The 18,937-nt window shown below is 37.7% G+C and overlaps 1 protein-coding gene across 1 annotated transcript; it reads right to left on the reverse strand.

Annotated features, from left to right (window-relative positions):
• Positions 1 to 17,091: 17,091 nt before the first annotated feature.
• Positions 17,092 to 18,452, reverse strand: LOC107944056 (F-box protein SKIP27). Its single transcript, XM_016877865.2, has 3 exons — positions 17,759 to 18,452; positions 17,597 to 17,671; positions 17,092 to 17,513 (listed from the first exon to the last, which is right to left on the reverse strand). The coding sequence occupies exons 1-3, from the start codon at positions 18,044 to 18,046 to the stop codon at positions 17,301 to 17,303; spliced, it is 576 nt and encodes a 191-aa protein (XP_016733354.1). The 5' UTR covers positions 18,047 to 18,452; the 3' UTR covers positions 17,092 to 17,300.
• Between the last annotated feature and the right edge of the window lie 485 nt (positions 18,453 to 18,937).

Below are 18,937 nucleotides of genomic sequence, written 5' to 3' on the forward strand. Positions count from 1 at the left end.
TTTTTGGCATGTGTTGCGGTTACTCATCAGCTTGTGTGAGCAGCACCATGTAGTTACATCTTAACCGTCAGCTTGTGTGAGCAGGCCCAGTGATAGCTTGAGGGGGAGCATTTATACGAGATATGAGATAGAGATGGTTTCGACCATGTATTGGCACTCAGTTGCTAGATTTCCGAGTATCAGATAGTATTCCAAATGGTTCAACGAGTATATTGATGATATGAAAGAATAAGAAAGTGATACGTATTAGTACAGGTATGTATGTGAATCATATAAGCATTGAATCTATGAAATTTGTGAATTTTATGTCTAACCTTATGGATGAATACGTGTTAGGTTTGTGGATTAAATTGTGTTGCATTATGCCATGTTTAATTACTTAAATTATGATTAAATAGTAAGTTGTACTTATTAGCCATACGAACTTACTAAGTTTAATAGCTTACTCTGTTTACTTTTCCGTGTTTTATATTGATTTCAAAGCTTGCTTGGATTGGGAGTTGTCAGAGATCTCATCACACTATCTAGGCGTTGGTATTTTTGAACTTAATGTATTTTGGTTATATGGCATGTATAGGTCTTTTGGCTAATGTAGCCTTATGTCTTGATGAATTTTGGCCATTTGAATTGTCTTGTAAGTAGACATATTTTGAAATGTATATATGTATATGTGGTCTTGTGAATTGTGGGGTACAGTTGTTATATGAATGCCTTTCTTGTGAGATTACGTTTTGTTACCAAATATTTGTTATTGAGAATGTATTAGCATGTTAAGTATAAGGCAAGATAATGCATATATGAAAGTGACCAATTAGATGAGATATTGGTATGTTTTGAAATGGAAAATTGTGATGTTTATGAGCATTATGGTTGCTGGTATTGGTATTGGTATTGCATGATTTTGGACTTGGTTGAGATTGGTTTGCATTCCTATTAATGATATAGTCATATGCTATTTGATGTGTTTAAGTTTATGCAAATTTGGGTGAGAAAAATAGCTTGGAAAATAGCTTTTTTTTTCACACGGGCAGAGACATGGGCGTTTGTCTCAGCCGTGTGTGATACACGGCCAGGTGATACGACCATGTATCCCCTGTTATTTCTTTAGAAACCAATTCAGTAGCTTCACACGGCCTAGCATACGAGTGTGTAGTCTGGCCGTGTGCCACAGGTCAGTATACCCTCTAGTTTTCAAACGGCCTAGCACACGACACAGGTGTGTGAGGCCACTTCGAAGGGTATACGGCCTGATACACGGGCGTGTGGTCTAGCTGTGTGACCCAAGTCAGAGAGTTACATGGGGTCAGACACAGGCTGAGACACGGCCATGTGATCTCATTTCGAATGTCCATACGGCCACGGCCTGGCCACATGGGCGCGTGTCCCCTGCATTTTGAAAATTTTCTATGTTTTTTTAAAAATTTATTAAGTATTCAATTTAGTCCCGAACCACTTTTAATGTCTATTTGGGGCTTCGATGGCTTGTTTTGGAGACTATATTAATGTATTTGAATGGTTTTTAATTGGTATGAGAACTGTATTCGAATTGTACGATTGTTAAAGAAATAAGTCTGGTAATGCTCTGAAACCCTATTTCGGCAATGGATACGGGTTAGGGGTGTTACAATAGGACTTGATTTCGAGTTGGGTTAAATGACCTATAATAGCTTGTGAATGTGTTAAAGTGTTGGTGTAGGAGAATGACAAAATGAGGTGATATGGCTTGAAAAATAGCCTATTTTCGTCCACACGGGCATAGACACAGACGTGTGTCTCAGCTGTGTATGACACACGACCTAGCACATGGGCATGTGATCTGGCCGTGTGTCCCCTACATCTTTAAAATTTCAAAATAGAATCCTCAGGTATTTACACGCGGCCTAGCACACGGGCGTGTGACTTGGCTGTGTGACCCAAGTCAGAGAGTTACACGGCTCAAGAAATGGGCATGTCCCTTGGCCGTGTGAACCACACGGTCGTGTAACCCTTGCACCTAGGAAAATTTTTGAGATTTTGTAAAAAATTCTCTGAGTACCCGGTTTAGTCTTGACTCGTTTCTAATGCATTGTAACACCCCGAACCCGAGACCGACACCGGAGTCGGACACGAGATGTTAACAAACTTTGAAAAAAAAAATTTTTTCCAGACACTGCCCAGTCTGAGTACTAGTCGCTTCAAAAATCATATCTTGAGTTTCACAACTCGAAAATCAGTTTTGTGATTTTTCCCTGAAACTAGACTCATGTCCCCACCTATGTATTGTTTTCTAGAATTTTTGGTCGGGCCAATTAGTACAGTTTATTAGTCAAAGTCTCCCAAGTTACAGGGGTCGACTACACTGACCTTTACCCCTTACAACTGGGATATCTCTCCGCACAGAGCTTCAATACTGATGCCGTTTGTTTCTATGGAAACTAGACTCAGAGAGGAATCCATACATATATGGTATGACCCCTAATTATCTCTGGTCAATTTATAGTGAATTTCCAAAGTCGGAACAGGGAATCCAGAAACTGTTCTGGCCCTGTTCCACAAGAACCCGAATATCTCTTACTGTACTGTTCCTATTATTGTTTCGTTACTTCCCTATGAAAGTAGATTCATCAAGGTTCGATTACATAATTTATTCACTATTTAATTCCACTCCTACGAATTCTTGTGATTTTTCCAATCCACACCACTGCTGCTATCAGCTTCTGTTTTCAAAGTAAACCTTACCTAATTTGGGGTTTCATGGACCAACTAGGGCCTTGTCATACATAAGCCCACATATGATCATACTTAGCCATTCCAGTGGCTGATCATTTGCTCAACACTTCCATTCCAACTATAGTTACATCATGAAACCATCTATACATTCATAAACACGAATGGTCTAATGCCATACTTCACTTCTACAAGCCATTTTCGCATGGCTGAACACTTATACATTTCATAAAGTACTCGAAAAACAACAATGGGTAGTCCTATACATGCCATATCAAGATTCAACCAAAATAGTACCCAAAAGAGCCTTTGATAGTGTGGGCGACTTCGACTTCAAGATCCCGAGTCCGATAGCTGGAGAACCAAAAATCTATAAAACAGAGGAGCAATGTAACGAGTAAGCAATTTATGCTTAGTAAGTTTGAGCAAGGAATTCCAGCATGCACAAATAATAGCACACATTTAGCTAAACGGAATATTTCATAATACGCAATTTACCGATATCGAACTTGCTTCACAACATTAACAACCCTTATGTACATACAAAATAAACTAACTTGGCCGAAGGCCGGTAGCTCGTTTATCAACTGAGCGAACATTTATTTGTAAGGGCTCGATTAATATTCAACACATACGTAACATATCCCCATATTGGGATGTTTTTCGAGTATTCGCTGGAATTTTACAGCAAGCTCATTCATTACCAAATCACGTACCTTCGGGATTTAACCGGATATAGCTCCTCGTTCAAATGCCTTCGGGACATAGCCCGGATTTAGTAACTCACACAATGCCTTCGGGACATAACCCGGATTTAACAACTCGCACAAATGCCTTCGGGACTTAACCCGGATTTAACAACTCGCACGAATGCCTTCGGGACTTAACCCGGATTTAACAACTCGCACGAATGCCTTCGGAACTTAATCCGGATATATTCACTTAGCACAAAGCCTTCGGGACTTAGCCCGGACAGCATTCAATTAATCATGCACATTCATATTTCATTTTCGTTTACGAAACTCAAACACAAGGCACATATTGTCCTTGCACATTCGGCTCAATAGCCACACATAGAGCATGATTTAATCACGTCGAAATTTAAGCTCTCTTACTCAAGAACTTACCTCGGGTGTTGTCGAACGATCCCGCTAACTATTCGACCACTTTTTCCTTCCCTTTATCGGATTTATTTCCCCTTTGCTCTTGAGCTTAATCAAACAAATAAATTGATTTCATCATTTAGGCATCAAAAGATGAACACAAGGCACTTAGCCCATATTCATACATTAGACATTAAAGTCTCATACATGCAAAAATCATGCATCAACACAACATATTAGCTAATTTCTTTCCCCTTGGCCGAATATGCATGTCCATTTTTGGGGTCGATTTCAACATTTAATACACACATATACCCACTAGTAAAGCATCCTCCCCCTTTTCATCGATTTAACACATGCATTGCTCATCAACATGCAAAGTTACATTCGGCCTTAGCACACATCTTGCTAGCCGATTCTTCTCCCTTTAGCAACCAATGCACATATGTGCTCACACAAAAATGCTAAAAAGGAGGTTCAAGAATCATCAAGCCATCATCACATGCATCATTAACAAGCTTCATATTTTGCATGCAATGGCATTAACACAACCTCCACCTAGGCCGAATCTTAACTCATCCTCATACCTCATCACCACAACATCAAACATCAACCAAGAATGATGCATCCATGGTCGAGTGCCATTTCCATCACATAGCAAGATTTAGACCATGGGCTAGGTAGAACTCAAGCTAACCACTAAATCATGCATGCATCTCATGAAACATCATCAAACATACCTTAGCCTAGCTACATGCATGGCCGAATCTCTTCACCTTTCTTCTTCTTTCCTCCTTAAAATTTTTGGCCAAGGATGAACCAAAGGATGAGAAATTTTTTTCTTTGTTTTTTTCTTTCTAATTTAGGCTAGAATGGAGGTGAGAAAGGATGAATACAAACTTTTCTCCTTTCTTCTCTTGAGCTCACGGCAATGGGGGGAACAAACACTACACACACATTTTTTTTTTCTTTTGTTTCCATTTCTTTATTACCCATACTTCTTATTTTATTCTTCCACTAACAAAACATGTTTCATGACATGTTTTGCCCATCATTCTTTGTCATGGCCGGCCACTACTCATTAGGGGGGAATTTGACATGCAAGTCCCCCCTTTGTCCACATGCACTAATAGGTCCTCACACATTGAACTATCACATTTTAGAATTTTCTCACATAAGTCCTATTGACTAAATTCACATGAAATCAACCAAATTGAAGCTTGAAATTTTCACACATTCATAATTACATATTCTAGACAATAAGTATCACATTCAAACATTTCGGTGACTCGGTTTAGCGGTCCCGAAGCCACTTCCCGACTAGGGTCAACTTTGGGCTGTCACAACTCTCCCCCACTTAAGAAATTTTCGTCCCCGAAAATCTTACCGGTAAATAGGTTTGGGTATCATTCTTTCATCGAGCTCTCGGTCTCCCAAGTAGCTTCCTCGATCCCGTGTTTGAGCCATAACACCTTTACTAGCGGAACTCTTTTGTTTCGCAACTCCTTCACTTCACGAGCTAGGATACGCATCGGTTCTTCTTCATAGCTCATGTCGACTTGAATTTCAACCTCTGATGGGCTAATTATATGCGATGGATCAGATCGATAGCGTCGAAGCATCGAAACATGAAAGACGTCATGAATCTTTTCAAGCTCCGGGGGCAAAATCAATCTATACGCAACCGGACCAACTCGTTCGGAGATTTCGTACGGCCCAATGAATCTTGGGCTCAACTTGCCCTTACGGCCGAACCTGAGTATCTTTTTCCAAGGTGAAACCTTAAGGAACACTTTGTCTCCCACCTGATACTCGATGTCTTTTCGTTTCAAATCTGCGTACGACTTCTGACGATCCGTGGCTACCTTCAGACTTTCACGGATTACCTTTACTTTCTGCTCAGCATCTTTAATCAAATCAACTCCGAAAATTTTACTTTCACCGAGCTCGGTCCAAAACAATGGTGTACGGCATTTACGACCGTACAAAGCCTCGTAAGGTGCCATCTTAATACTTGATTGAAAACTATTGTTGTAAGCGAATTCAATCAAAGGTAAATACCGTTCCCATGAACTACTGAACTCGAGGATGCAACATCTCAACATATCCTCAAGTATCTGAATTATCCGCTCGGATTGACCATCGGTTTGGGGGTGAAAAGCAGTGCTAAAATGCAACTTGGTACCCAGAGCTTCTTGCAATTTCTTCCAAAATCGTGAGGTGAATCTCGGATCTCTATCCGACACGATAGAAACAGGTACCCCGTGTAATCTCACAATTTGGTAAACGTACAATTCAGCTAGTTTATCCAATGAAAAATCCGTACGTACGGGGATGAAATGAGCCGACTTAGTCAGTCCATCAAAAATAACCCATATCGCATCCTTCTCACTTGCTGACAAAGGCAGTCCGGACACAAAGTCCATTGTGACTCGATCCCATTTCCACTCGGGTATCATGATCGGCTGGAGTAATCCTGAAGGCACTTGATGTTCCGCTTTCACTTGTTGACATATTAAACATCTCGAAACAAAGTCAGAGATGTCCCGTTTCATACCATGCCACCAAAATTGACGTTTCAAATTGTTGTACATTTTCGTACTCCCCGGGTGAATTAACATTCGGCTACAATGGGCTTCGTTCAGAATCATCGAAATGAGTTCCGAATTCCTTGGAACACACAAACGATTTCTGAACCTCAAACAATCATCATCATCAATTTGAAACTCCGATTCCTCGTTCAGAAAACACTTAGCCCGTTTTGCAACCAATTCATCATCGACTTTCTGAGCTTCACGAATTTGGTCAGTCAATAATGGTTTAGCTTTTAATTCAGCTACTAACACACTGTCTGGTAAAACAGACAAATGCACGTTCATCGCTCGTAAAGCAAACAATGACTTCCGGCTTAAGGCGTCCGCAACCATGTTAGCCTCTCCCGGGTGGTAATCAATGACAAGCTCGTAATCTTTCAACAACTCAAGCCAACGTCTTTGTCGCAGATTCAAGTCTCGTTGAGTCATCAAATATTTGAGACTTTTGTGATCCGAACATACATGGCACTTCTCACCAAACAGATAATGTCGCCATATTTTTAAAGCAAACACGATGGCAGCTAGTTCGAGATCATGGGTCGGATAATTCCTCTCGTGTGGCTTCAATTGTCTCGACGCATAGGCCACGACTCGACCTTCTTGCATCAATACGCAACCCAACCCAAGTAGGGATGCGTCACTATAGATGACAAACTCTTTACCTGATTCGGGTTGCACCAAAATTGGAGCTTCAGTCAAACGAGTTTTCAGTTGGTCGAAACTTTTCTAACATTTCTCCGTCCACTCGAACTTAACATCCTTTTGAAGTAGCTTCGTCATTGGTGTGGCTATCATCGAGAAACCTTTCACAAATCGTCGGTAATAACCGGCGAGCCCCAAAAAGCTCCGAACTTCAGTAACATTTCTCGGAGGTTTCCAGTCCAGTATGGCTGAAATTTTGTTCGGGTCAACTCGAATACCCGACGCGGATACCACATGACCCAAGAAGTTAACCTCTCTTAACCAGAACTCACACTTACTAAACTTAGCATATAACCGCTTATCCCGCAAAATTTGCAGCACTAGCCTCAGATGCTCAGCATGTTCGGTCTCGTCTCTTGAATAGACCAAAATGTCATCAATGAACACCACTATGAACCGATCCAAATACGGCCTGAAGATCCGATTCATCAAATCCATAAATACTGCAGGGGCATTAGTGAGCCCAAACGGCATCACTAAGAATTCGTAGTGACCATATCTCATTCTGAAGGCAGTTTTAGGAATATCTGAATCTCGGATTCGCAACTGATAATAGCCCGATCTCAAATCTATTTTTGAGAACACTGAGGCTCCCTTCAGTTGGTCGAACAAATCATCGATGCGCGGCAACGGATATTTGTTCTTTATCGTCACTTTATTCAGCTGGCGATAGTCAATGCACAACCTCATGGTTCCGTCCTTCTTTTTCACGAACAATACTGGTGCACCCCAAGGTGAGAAACTTGGTCGAGCGAAACCTCTATCCGTCAGTTCTTGCAACTGAGCTTTCAACTCCTTTAACTCGGTTGGTGCCATACGATACGGAGCTATCGAAATCGGCGTAGTCCCAGGTACAAGCTCAATACCAAACTCTACCTCCCGAACAGGTGGTAAACCCGGTAATTCTTCCGGAAAAACATCCGGGTATTCACAAACCACCGGCACAGATTCGGGTTTCTTTTCTAATTCTTTGTCATCAAGTACATACGCAAGGTATGCTTCGCACCCTTTTCTTACATATTTCTGTGCCAACATTGCTGATATTACAGCTGGCATCCCCTCCAAGTCCGCAGACTCAATTGGGACTACTTCGTTATTTGCGCACCTCAAATCAATAGTCTTGCTCTTGCAATTCACAATCGCATCATGCGCGGTCAACCAATCCAAACCAAGGATAACATCAAATTCATCAAACGGCAAAAGCATCAAGTCCGCCGGAAAACAGGAACCTCGAATTTCTAGGGGACATTTCTCACACACTTTGTCGACAAGCACGTAATGACCCAAGGGATTTGACACCCGAATTACAAACTCAGTAGACTCAATAGGTAAAGTCTTACTGGATGCTAAGGTTTCACATATGTAAGAATGAGTAGAACCGGGGTCAATCAAAGCAATTACATTAGTATCAAAGAGAGTGAATGTACCGGTAATAACATCAGGCGAAGAAGCATCCTCGCGGGCACGTATAGCATAAGCTCTAGCAGGCGCACGAGCTTCGGATCCGGTTATATCATCTCTAAATCCTCTCTGACCACCACTAGCATTGCCCGTATTTCTAGATGGTCTACCTCGAGCAGTGGTAGCACCCGGTTTCCCACTCTGATTTTCATTCTGTTCAAACAACCTCGGGCAATCTTTAATGAAGTGGTCAACTGATCCGCACTTGTAACAGGAGCGGTCAGGGAATCTACAACTCCCCGAATGCCATTTACCGCAATATCGACACTTCGTTCTATCTCGACATTCATTCCCAACACTGGCGACCGAAGTGCCTCGTGTACCCACAGGGGGTCGATCACGATCTCGTCTAAAAAGGCCCGAAGTGCCTCTAAACTGGCCCGTATCATCTCGAAATCTCTTCGATGTCTGTTGAAGAGACCTTCCCGAGGATCTTTTACGAAACTCTCCAGTTCCCTCATCAACTCTTTGCTTTTCTTTTCTAAGCTCTTCGGCTTTACAAGCTCGTTCAACAAGTACCATGAACTCTCGTATTTCAAGAACGCCAACGAACATTTTTATATCTTCATTCAGCCCATCCTCGAAGCGTTTACACATAATAGCTTCGGACGAAACACATTCCCGAGCGTATTTGCTATGTCTAACAAATTTTTGCTCGTAATCAGTAACCGACATGGAGCCTTGCTTAAGCTCAAGAAATTCCTTCCGTTTTTGATCAACAAATCTCTGACTGATATACTTTTTCCGAAACTCAGTTTGGAAAAACTCCCAAGTTACTTGCTCTAAGGGCACAACAGAAGTCAGAGTACTCCACTAATAGTAGGCAGAATCACGTAGCAAGGAGATAGCACACTTTAGGCATTCATCGGGTGTACAAGATAGCTCATCGAGTACCCGGATAGTGTTGTCCAGCCAAAATTCAGCTTGCTCGGCATCATCGCTATCCATAGCCTTAAATTCAGTAGCCCCATGTTTTCGGATTCTGTCAACTGGGGGCTTATTTGACCTTATTTGGTCCGTTACCGGTGGTATTGTAGGTGCGGGGGTAGTATTTGTCGGGAATGGAGGTTGTGGAACAGCCATATTAGTTCGAATGTATTGGTTAAACCAATCATTCATCACGCTATAGAATGCTTGTCTAGCTTCATCATTCGGATTACTAGCATTAGGTTGAGAGTCTACCGGCACTGCCCCTTGCGCGGGAGCAGGCCCTACACTCTCAAGATCATCAGCTACCTCTCGGTCACGATCGGGATCCATTACTATAAACACATTTACAATTGTCAGAAATCACCGCATTATCAAGTAATCACATAAAATGGCATGTATAGCTAGACCCAACACATTACGGTAGTCCTAGAATCGACTAAACCGTAGCTCTGATACCAATAAAATGTAACACCCCGAACCCGAGACCGACACCGGAGTCGGACACGAGATGTTAACAAACTTTGAAAAAAAATAATTTTTCCAGACACTGCCCAGTCTGAGTACTAGTCGCTTCAAAAATCATATCTTGAGTTTCACAACTCGAAAATCAGTTTTGTGATTTTTCCCTGAAACTAGACTCATGTCCCCACCTATGTATTTTTTTCTAGAATTTTTTGACAGGCCAATTAGTACAGTTTATTAGTCAAAGTCTCCCAAGTTACAGGGGTCGACTACACTGACCTTTACCCCTTACGACTGGGATATCTCTCCGCACAGAGCTTCAATACTGATGCCGTTTGTTTCTATAGAAACTAGACTCAGAGAGGAATCCATACATATATGGTATGACCCCTAATTATCTCTGGTCAATTTATAGTGAATTTCCAAAGTCGGAACAGGGAATCCAGAAACTGTTCTGGCCCTGTTCCACAAGAACCCGAATATCTCTTACTGTACTGTTCCTATTATTGTTTCGTTACTTCCCTATGAAAGTAGATTCATCAAGGTTCGATTACATAATTTATTCACTATTTAATTCCACTCCTACGAATTCTTGTGATTTTTCCAATCCACACCACTGCTGCTATCAGCTTCTGTTTTCAAAGTAAACCTTACCTAATTTGGGGTTTCATGGACCAACTAGGGCCTTGTCATACATAAGCCCACATATGATCATACTTAGCCATTCCAGTGGCTGATCATTTGCTCAACACTTCCATTCCAACTATAGTTACATCATGAAACCATCTATACATTCATAAACACGAATGGTCTAATGCCATACTTCACTTCTACAAGCCATTTTCGCATGGCTGAACACTTATACATTTCATAAAGTACTCGAAAAACAACAATGGGTAGTCCTATACATGCCATATCAAGATTCAACCAAAATAGTACCCAAAAGAGCCTTTGATAGTGTGGGCGACTTCGACTTCAAGATCCCGAGTCCGATAGCTGGAGAACCAAAAATCTATAAAACAGAGGAGCAATGTAACGAGTAAGCAATTTATGCTTAGTAAGTTTGAGCAAGGAATTCCAGCATGCACAAATAATAGCACACATTTAGCTAAACGGAATATTTCATAATACGCAATTTACCGATATCGAACTTGCTTCACAACATTAACAACCCTTATGTACATACAAAATAAACTAACTTGGCCGAAGGCCGGTAGCTCGTTTATCAACTGAGCGAACATTTATTTGTAAGGGCTCGATTAATATTCAACACATACGTAACATATCCCCATATTGGGATGTTTTTCGAGTATTCGCTGGAATTTTACAGCAAGCTCATTCATTACCAAATCACGTACCTTCGGGATTTAACCGGATATAGCTCCTCGTTCAAATGCCTTCGGGACATAGCCCGGATTTAGTAACTCACACAATGCCTTCGGGACATAACCCGGATTTAACAACTCGCACAAATGCCTTCGGGACTTAACCCGGATTTAACAACTCGCACGAATGCCTTCGGGACTTAACCCGGATTTAACAACTCGCACGAATGCCTTCGGAACTTAATCCGGATATATTCACTTAGCACAAAGCCTTCGGGACTTAGCCCGGACAGCATTCAATTAATCATGCACATTCATATTTCATTTTCGTTTACGAAACTCAAACACAAGGCACATATTGTCCTTGCACATTCGGCTCAATAGCCACACATAGAGCATGATTTAATCACGTCGAAATTTAAGCTCTCTTACTCAAGAACTTACCTCGGGTGTTGTCGAACGATCCCGCTAACTATTCGACCACTTTTTCCTTCCCTTTATCGGATTTATTTCCCCTTTGCTCTTGAGCTTAATCAAACAAATAAATTGATTTCATCATTTAGGCATCAAAAGATGAACACAAGGCACTTAGCCCATATTCATACATTAGACATTAAAGTCTCATACATGCAAAAATCATGCATCAACACAACATATTAGCTAATTTCTTTCCCCTTGGCCGAATATGCATGTCCATTTTTGGGGTCGATTTCAACATTTAATACACACATATACCCACTAGTAAAGCATCCTCCCCCTTTTCATCGATTTAACACATGCATTGCTCATCAACATGCAAAGTTACATTCGGCCTTAGCACACATCTTGCTAGCCGATTCTTCTCCCTTTAGCAACCAATGCACATATGTGCTCACACAAAAATGCTAAAAAGGAGGTTCAAGAATCATCAAGCCATCATCACATGCATCATTAACAAGCTTCATATTTTGCATGCAATGGCATTAACACAACCTCCACCTAGGCCGAATCTTAACTCATCCTCATACCTCATCACCACAACATCAAACATCAACCAAGAATGATGCATCCATGGTCGAGTGCCATTTCCATCACATAGCAAGATTTAGACCATGGGCTAGGTAGAACTCAAGCTAACCACTAAATCATGCATGCATCTCATGAAACATCATCAAACATACCTTAGCCTAGCTACATGCATGGCCGAATCTCTTCACCTTTCTTCTTCTTTCCTCCTTAAAATTTTTGGCCAAGGATGAACCAAAGGATGAGAAATTTTTTTCTTTGTTTTTTTCTTTCTAATTTAGGCTAGAATGGAGGTGAGAAAGGATGAATACAAACTTTTCTCCTTTCTTCTCTTGAGCTCACGGCAATGGGGGGAACAAACACTACACACACATTTTTTTTTCTTTTGTTTCCATTTCTTTATTACCCATACTTCTTATTTTATTCTTCCACTAACAAAACATGTTTCATGACATGTTTTGCCCATCATTCTTTGTCATGGCCGGCCACTACTCATTAGGGGGGGAATTTGACATGCAAGTCCCCCCCTTTGTCCACATGCACTAATAGGTCCTCACACATTGAACTATCACATTTTAGAATTTTCTCACATAAGTCCTATTGACTAAATTCACATGAAATCAACCAAATTGAAGCTTGAAATTTTCACACATTCATAATTACATATTCTAGACAATAAGTATCACATTCAAACATTTCGGTGACTCGGTTTAGCGGTCCCGAAGCCACTTCCCGACTAGGGTCAACTTTGGGCTGTCACATGCATGTTTTAGACCTCAAGGGTTTATATAAGGGACTTTATGTTTGATTTCTGATATGAATATTGTATGATGTAGAATATCTGTTCTTTGATCTGTAAATTCTGGTAATGCTTCGTAACCTTGTTTTGGCGACGGATTTGAGTTAAGGGTGTTACATTAATGTCCTTTGTATATTGTCCTCAATGTTTTTGCATGCAATGCAAAATGGAAAAAAATATTAGCTCAGTGGTTATTTAATGTTTAACTAATATTAAACGATATTACGTGGTCAGCTTGTAATACGAAAAGACAACTTGTATTAGTAGATGAGTCTAAACATGTCCTTAATCTAATCTAAAATGAGCAAACCAATTGAAAGACTAATATGTCGTTTATCAAGTCCAATTTAGGAGATGTTTTATCTTAGGCATCAAAGTGACTCCCAGAAGATAGAGACATAGATGTGACTGACTGGACTAACAGTACATCGGACAGGACCTAAGTAGAATAGATTCTAAATCCGTTTATGGATTTATTCACTTGTGACATTCACAGTGTAGCATACATTAATCTTGAGTGGATGATGGACTATGCTTGCGTGACTTGTATACTTTGATGTAAATAAAAGCATGAGTTCAAATAAATAAGGAACTGAAAGCTGGTGCACTAGGTATACGACTTCTATAGTATGTAGCAACATTCACAATAGTGGAATTCATAACCAACTAATGAGTAAATGATATCCTCTCATTGACATTACTTGATAGATAAAAAGTAAACATAGTCACGAGTCATTTGTCTTTGTGATAAATGACCTAATTACTATTTTATAGTAGTTGACTTTTCATGAAGGAAGATGTAATGGTTACTATGAGATAAAATAGGATCATATCGGGAGAACAACTTTTTCCAAATAAGATTAATGATATTTTATGAGGGTAACATACTGATGACAAGATCATTGGACAAGCATTGATTAAGTAGCTTTCCTAATGATATGTAATTGGGGAGAGCTCAATCACGATACTATAGTGGAACAATTCGTGACTAAATAAGTTTACAATTAAAAAGCGAAAAGTTGTAACTTAATTATAAATTATTTGCGTCCTATTTACATATGTACAATCGATCCATCCGTTAGCTCGTTGAAACCATAAATGAATTGTATGTAAAACCAAATGAACAGAAATGGATGGAAATGATAAAGCTAAAGAAATGAGTCACATTCACAAATGAATAGGTTTTCTCACTAAGTATAGAAATTATTTAAGAATTAATTTAAATTTTTTGAATTATTAATTAATTAATTAATTGAAGTTTGAAAATGGAATTAAATTAAGTAGTCAATGTGAATCCATTGAATATGAAAATTAAATATATTTCCTCATAGATTCTTTTACAGTAAAGTTACCATAAATTTAACGGAATTAGAATTGGGTTGAGAAAATTATTTAATTGAAAATTTAAATTATCTAATTAAATTAATTAATTAATATTTATTTTGGAAAATAGAAAACATGTATTAGGTTGAATTAAATTATAAAGTATTGGATTAAAAGTTCAAGAAACACATATAATTTAACCCAAGGTGAGAGAGATCCAAATCCCCTCATTAAGAGAGAGAGAGGCAGCATCCTTAGTATTATTTACTAAGGTGTGCCACCCACCCCATTCTACTTAGAGTAAATAAATATTATTTGTGTTTTACTAATTCAACCAGAATTCTCTTTGTAGAGTTATTGACACACAAATTTTATATAAATTTGATTTTTATTTTATTAGAAAATAGTGAAAATTTATTTTCTAAGAATAAATTTTATTTTTTTTGGTAATAAATCGTTTCTGATTCTATGTTTGGTTTATGATTGTTCAAGCCCACACTTGAAGCAATTCGTTGTACGAGAATAACAAAGAAGGTCGTTCAGTTGAAAGTAAAAAACATCTAGGATCCGTAGTCTAAAAGCACAAATACTTTTCGGGAAAAGTTTATTAGTATAAATATCACAATCGACTCGATTTTCAAAATTTTAATTTTCTGTTATGACTGAAAACCGTTTTACTAAATTAGATTTTTCCAACCTTTATTCAAAAAATGAGAAAATTAGGCCATGTACATTAGATCAAAGAGTAAATTAATTATTTCTGTTAAAAATTTAATCCATTTCTACTATTAAAAATTGGTGTGTCTGGTGGAATAACCAGATAGTTATACATAATGGCGGATCTAGGGGAGCTGGTAGAGGCCTCATCCCCCCTAAAATAGAAAATTTTCCTTTTAGGCATTTTATAATTTATGAAATTTTAAATTAGTAATGGTAAAATTGCACTTTGGTCCCTCCAAAAATGATAAAAATTAATTTAATCCTCTAAAAATTATAAAGATATAGGTTATTAAAATGAAAAATTACATTTTTGCTATCATAAAAATATATAATTTAATTCCAATCCCCAAAAAAAATTTTGACTTCTTCCCTACCCGTCGTATTTTTGGATTTGTCACTTGTTATACATGGTGTACTACATACACTTCATATTGGCGTACAAAGATAGAATTTTAACAATAGAAATTAATGAAATTTTTAACAGAAAGACCCTTTTGCTCTTTGATCTTACATACAGGGACTAGTTTGCTCATTTTTTTAGTAAATGGAGTAAAATGCAATATAACTCTTACTACAAGGACCTCTATAATAATTTGACCCCAACTTTAACTTTAAAAAAAGAGTAATAATCAAATTAACAAAAAATATATATATAAACATGAAAGATTAAATTCCTTTCAAAAATTATGAAGAGGCTGGCGATTACAACATTTTTCTATTTACTTGCGCTGTTTAGATTTCGTAGTTTCGAATGCAAATATGATTGTATGACAAGAACATGAAGATAACATGAAAGACGACAATTTCAATTAAATAACGTGGTATCTGCCTAAAATCGAAAAGGAGGTTTACTAAAAACAACATATATCTATCGTTTTTCATGCTTCTCAAGTTCCACTTTCTAGAAAAATTAGGGTCATGAATCATGATTTAAAATGAAAATGAATGCATATTTCATATAAGAGATTTTAATATATTTAGGAAGTTGACCTCGAGATAAGGTAGACATGTTTTTAAAATTTTTACATTAAATTTGAGGATTAAACTAATGAAAAAGATAATATAATACTAATGTGTTGTTGAGGATTAATTAAAGTACGACGAATTTGGATTATATAGTTTTACTATGGCGGTGGGTAAGGAAACGTTTTTTAAAATTGAAGCTAGAGTTGTTTTAGAGGGATTCCGCTTAGCATGAGAAAAAGGATTAAGACAGGTTAAATTGGAATGTGATAATGCTCTTTTAGTGAAATCTTTGTTGGTAAGTGAAGTTATTAATAGTTCGATGGTTGAACTACGTTTATTACATTATCTATTTAGACAAGAATTGAAAGATACGTGTTCGTCATGTTCCAAAGGCGCATAATAAAGTTATAGATCATAGGGTTAAGTGTACAAATTCTAAATTTATGAGTTTATATGTGTTTGATGAATCGCTGTTATCTATTTAAGAATTGTTGTTAATTGATTGTAACAACCCTTTAAAGATTTAAATGTTGTTTGATGTAATCAGAGTATACTGTTATCTTCTTAAAAAAAGTACTAGGAATTTAAAACGTAGGAACGTCTAGTGAAATTAATCCAAAAATTCTTTTGTATATTTGCACATGACCTTGAGAGTTTGGACTTAGGTTCTTGATCGGTTTAATGGTCTTTCAACTGTAGACATTGGATGCTTTTATATATACACACATTGGATTCTTCCTTCTAGCCATGCATGTATGTTTTGTCATTTAAGTCATGCATGTAATCATTATATAAAACTATGGATCCCAAATATATTCTTCAACAATGTCAATACACACCAAACTTAAAAACAAAAAATTATCCTTTTTTTATATTTTTCATGTTAGGTTAACGTGGAGTAAATAACATAGTTTTCTATCTCAATAATTTCGTGCAAATTTTCTCTTAAGAACATAACATGCTTTACCAAGATAATTCAGTTAAATTGAGAATAATTTCGAATAAAAAATGAACAATTCTGATTTTATTACATCAGAAAGGGTTAAGAAAACCCTCGGAATGAATGCATAATCTCCCTTAAAACAAGCAAAAAGAACCCAATCTTCAATCTAAACATTTTGAAGAAATGGCTTGTAATCTCACTAATATACCCCTTTAAATCTACAACAACAACAAGAATTAAGGTATTTTATACATAAATGAATCATTTTTCGTGTGAAGCAAACAATGCCACTGAAATACTAGCCAGCTTCTTCCTGTTTATTGACCTGTAGGACCGCCATTGCCTCGGTGCATTTGGAGCTTCTTCAGTACCGTCTTCTAACTCACTCCGTTCCTCCAAATCAATGGAGGTTCTAAAAGCCTTGACCTTCCTTGGTGTACTATAAGCAAAATGCATCTTCTTTGCAATTACAGTCTGGAAAAAAAAAACAATCATAATCAGATTCAATAATCAACCATTAATGAACAATTTATAACTTCAAAAAAGTTAATACTCACAATTTCTCTAATTGATTTAGAAACCTTAAAGAGTTGCTTCAAATCTTCATGATCCACACCACAAATTATCTTAACCTGCAACAATCAAAATAAATAAATAAATAAATAAACAAACCCCATATTAATGAAACACCCGAATTTGGGATTATGGGTAGTACTTACAAGAACATCTTGAGGAAGTGATTCAAGAACAGATTTTTCATCACAATCATCAATCATCATCATCTTCTTTATTCTCTCACTGCAATGCCTTTTCAATAACGGAACTTTTGTTGGTGAATCAATAGGCGAAAATTCCTCAATCTCGTTTGATATTTCAATCCTTTTCCTCCCTAATCCACTATTGCATCTCACAAACCTTCTTAACCCTGATTCTTCCCCATCGTTCACAACGCCATGGCTGAACTTCAATGAAGAGCTACGGCATATTTTACCCAAAGCCATTTCCATAATTTGACCCAAAACTCCCCCACAAAGTTTGAGATTTTTCACTTTGAAAAAGGAATCTTTTTTAAAGAAGGAGGAAAACCCAGACCAAAACTGAAACTAAATTTCGGGTTTTCTTTGATTAAAAATGGAAACAATTAGAGCCAAAAGTGCCTACAAAATTTCAGATTTTTCACTTAGAAAATGGAATGTTTTTTAAAGAAGGAGAAAAACCCAGACTAAAACTGAAACTAAATTTCAGGTTTTCTTTGTTTTAAATATGGAAATGAAATAAATTTAGATGGAAGAGAAAGTGTAGTTTGTAGCAGCGGTGAGAAAAAGAAACAGAGTGGCTTTAAAAATGGAAACTTCTGCACTAAAAAAGAAATAAAAAAACGAACGCGTTTTTCGCCTTTTGTTCTTTTCCTTTTAATTGAGAAAAGAAGGGATAAATTTTACATGGGATTAAATTGGAAATTAGCCGTTGAGGGCGATATGAAGAGAAATTAGGTGAGGTAGGAAGAAGGTTGGATGGTGCTGGTGATGACGTGGACATATGTCGGTCCATATTGGACTTTGTCGGTGTGCTACTTTATAGAACATGGTGGATTAGTTAATGGGGATTCAAACCATATAATTGCATATTTATTGGCTAAGTTTTAGTTTGACGGCTGAATTAAAAATATTAGAGATTCTGTCCAAATCGGAAAGAAAATAGTTACAAATTTTAGACTTACAAAATTAATCAAAATACTAGTCCACTATTGTAGTAGGTTAGGTCAATATTCTTTAATTCAACTATTCTTAATCTCTATTAGGGGCAGGGCTAAGGGTTGATAAGTGCTTCGCCCCTTTCTAAAATTACTAAAACTTTTTTTTTAGCCCTTTTATGATCTATGAAGTTTTAAATTAGAA

Source organism: Gossypium hirsutum, chromosome A09, assembly GCF_007990345.1.
Source record: "Gossypium hirsutum isolate 1008001.06 chromosome A09, Gossypium_hirsutum_v2.1, whole genome shotgun sequence".
Classification (NCBI taxonomy): Eukaryota; Viridiplantae; Streptophyta; class Magnoliopsida; order Malvales; family Malvaceae; genus Gossypium; species Gossypium hirsutum.

What these genes read in the sequence shown, in the direction of transcription:
- LOC107944056 (XM_016877865.2), bottom strand. Translation starts at nt 18,046, where the DNA reads ATGGAAATGGCTTTGGGTAAAATATGCCGTAGCTCTTCATTGAAGTTC. An exon ending in CACTTCCTCAAGATGTTCTT is followed by an intron (nt 17,672 to 17,758) that starts GTAAGTACTACC and finishes TGATTGTTGCAG; the next exon opens with GTTAAGATAATTTGTGGTGT. An exon ending in CTAAATCAATTAGAGAAATT is followed by an intron (nt 17,514 to 17,596) that starts GTGAGTATTAAC and finishes TTTTTTTTCCAG; the next exon opens with ACTGTAATTGCAAAGAAGAT.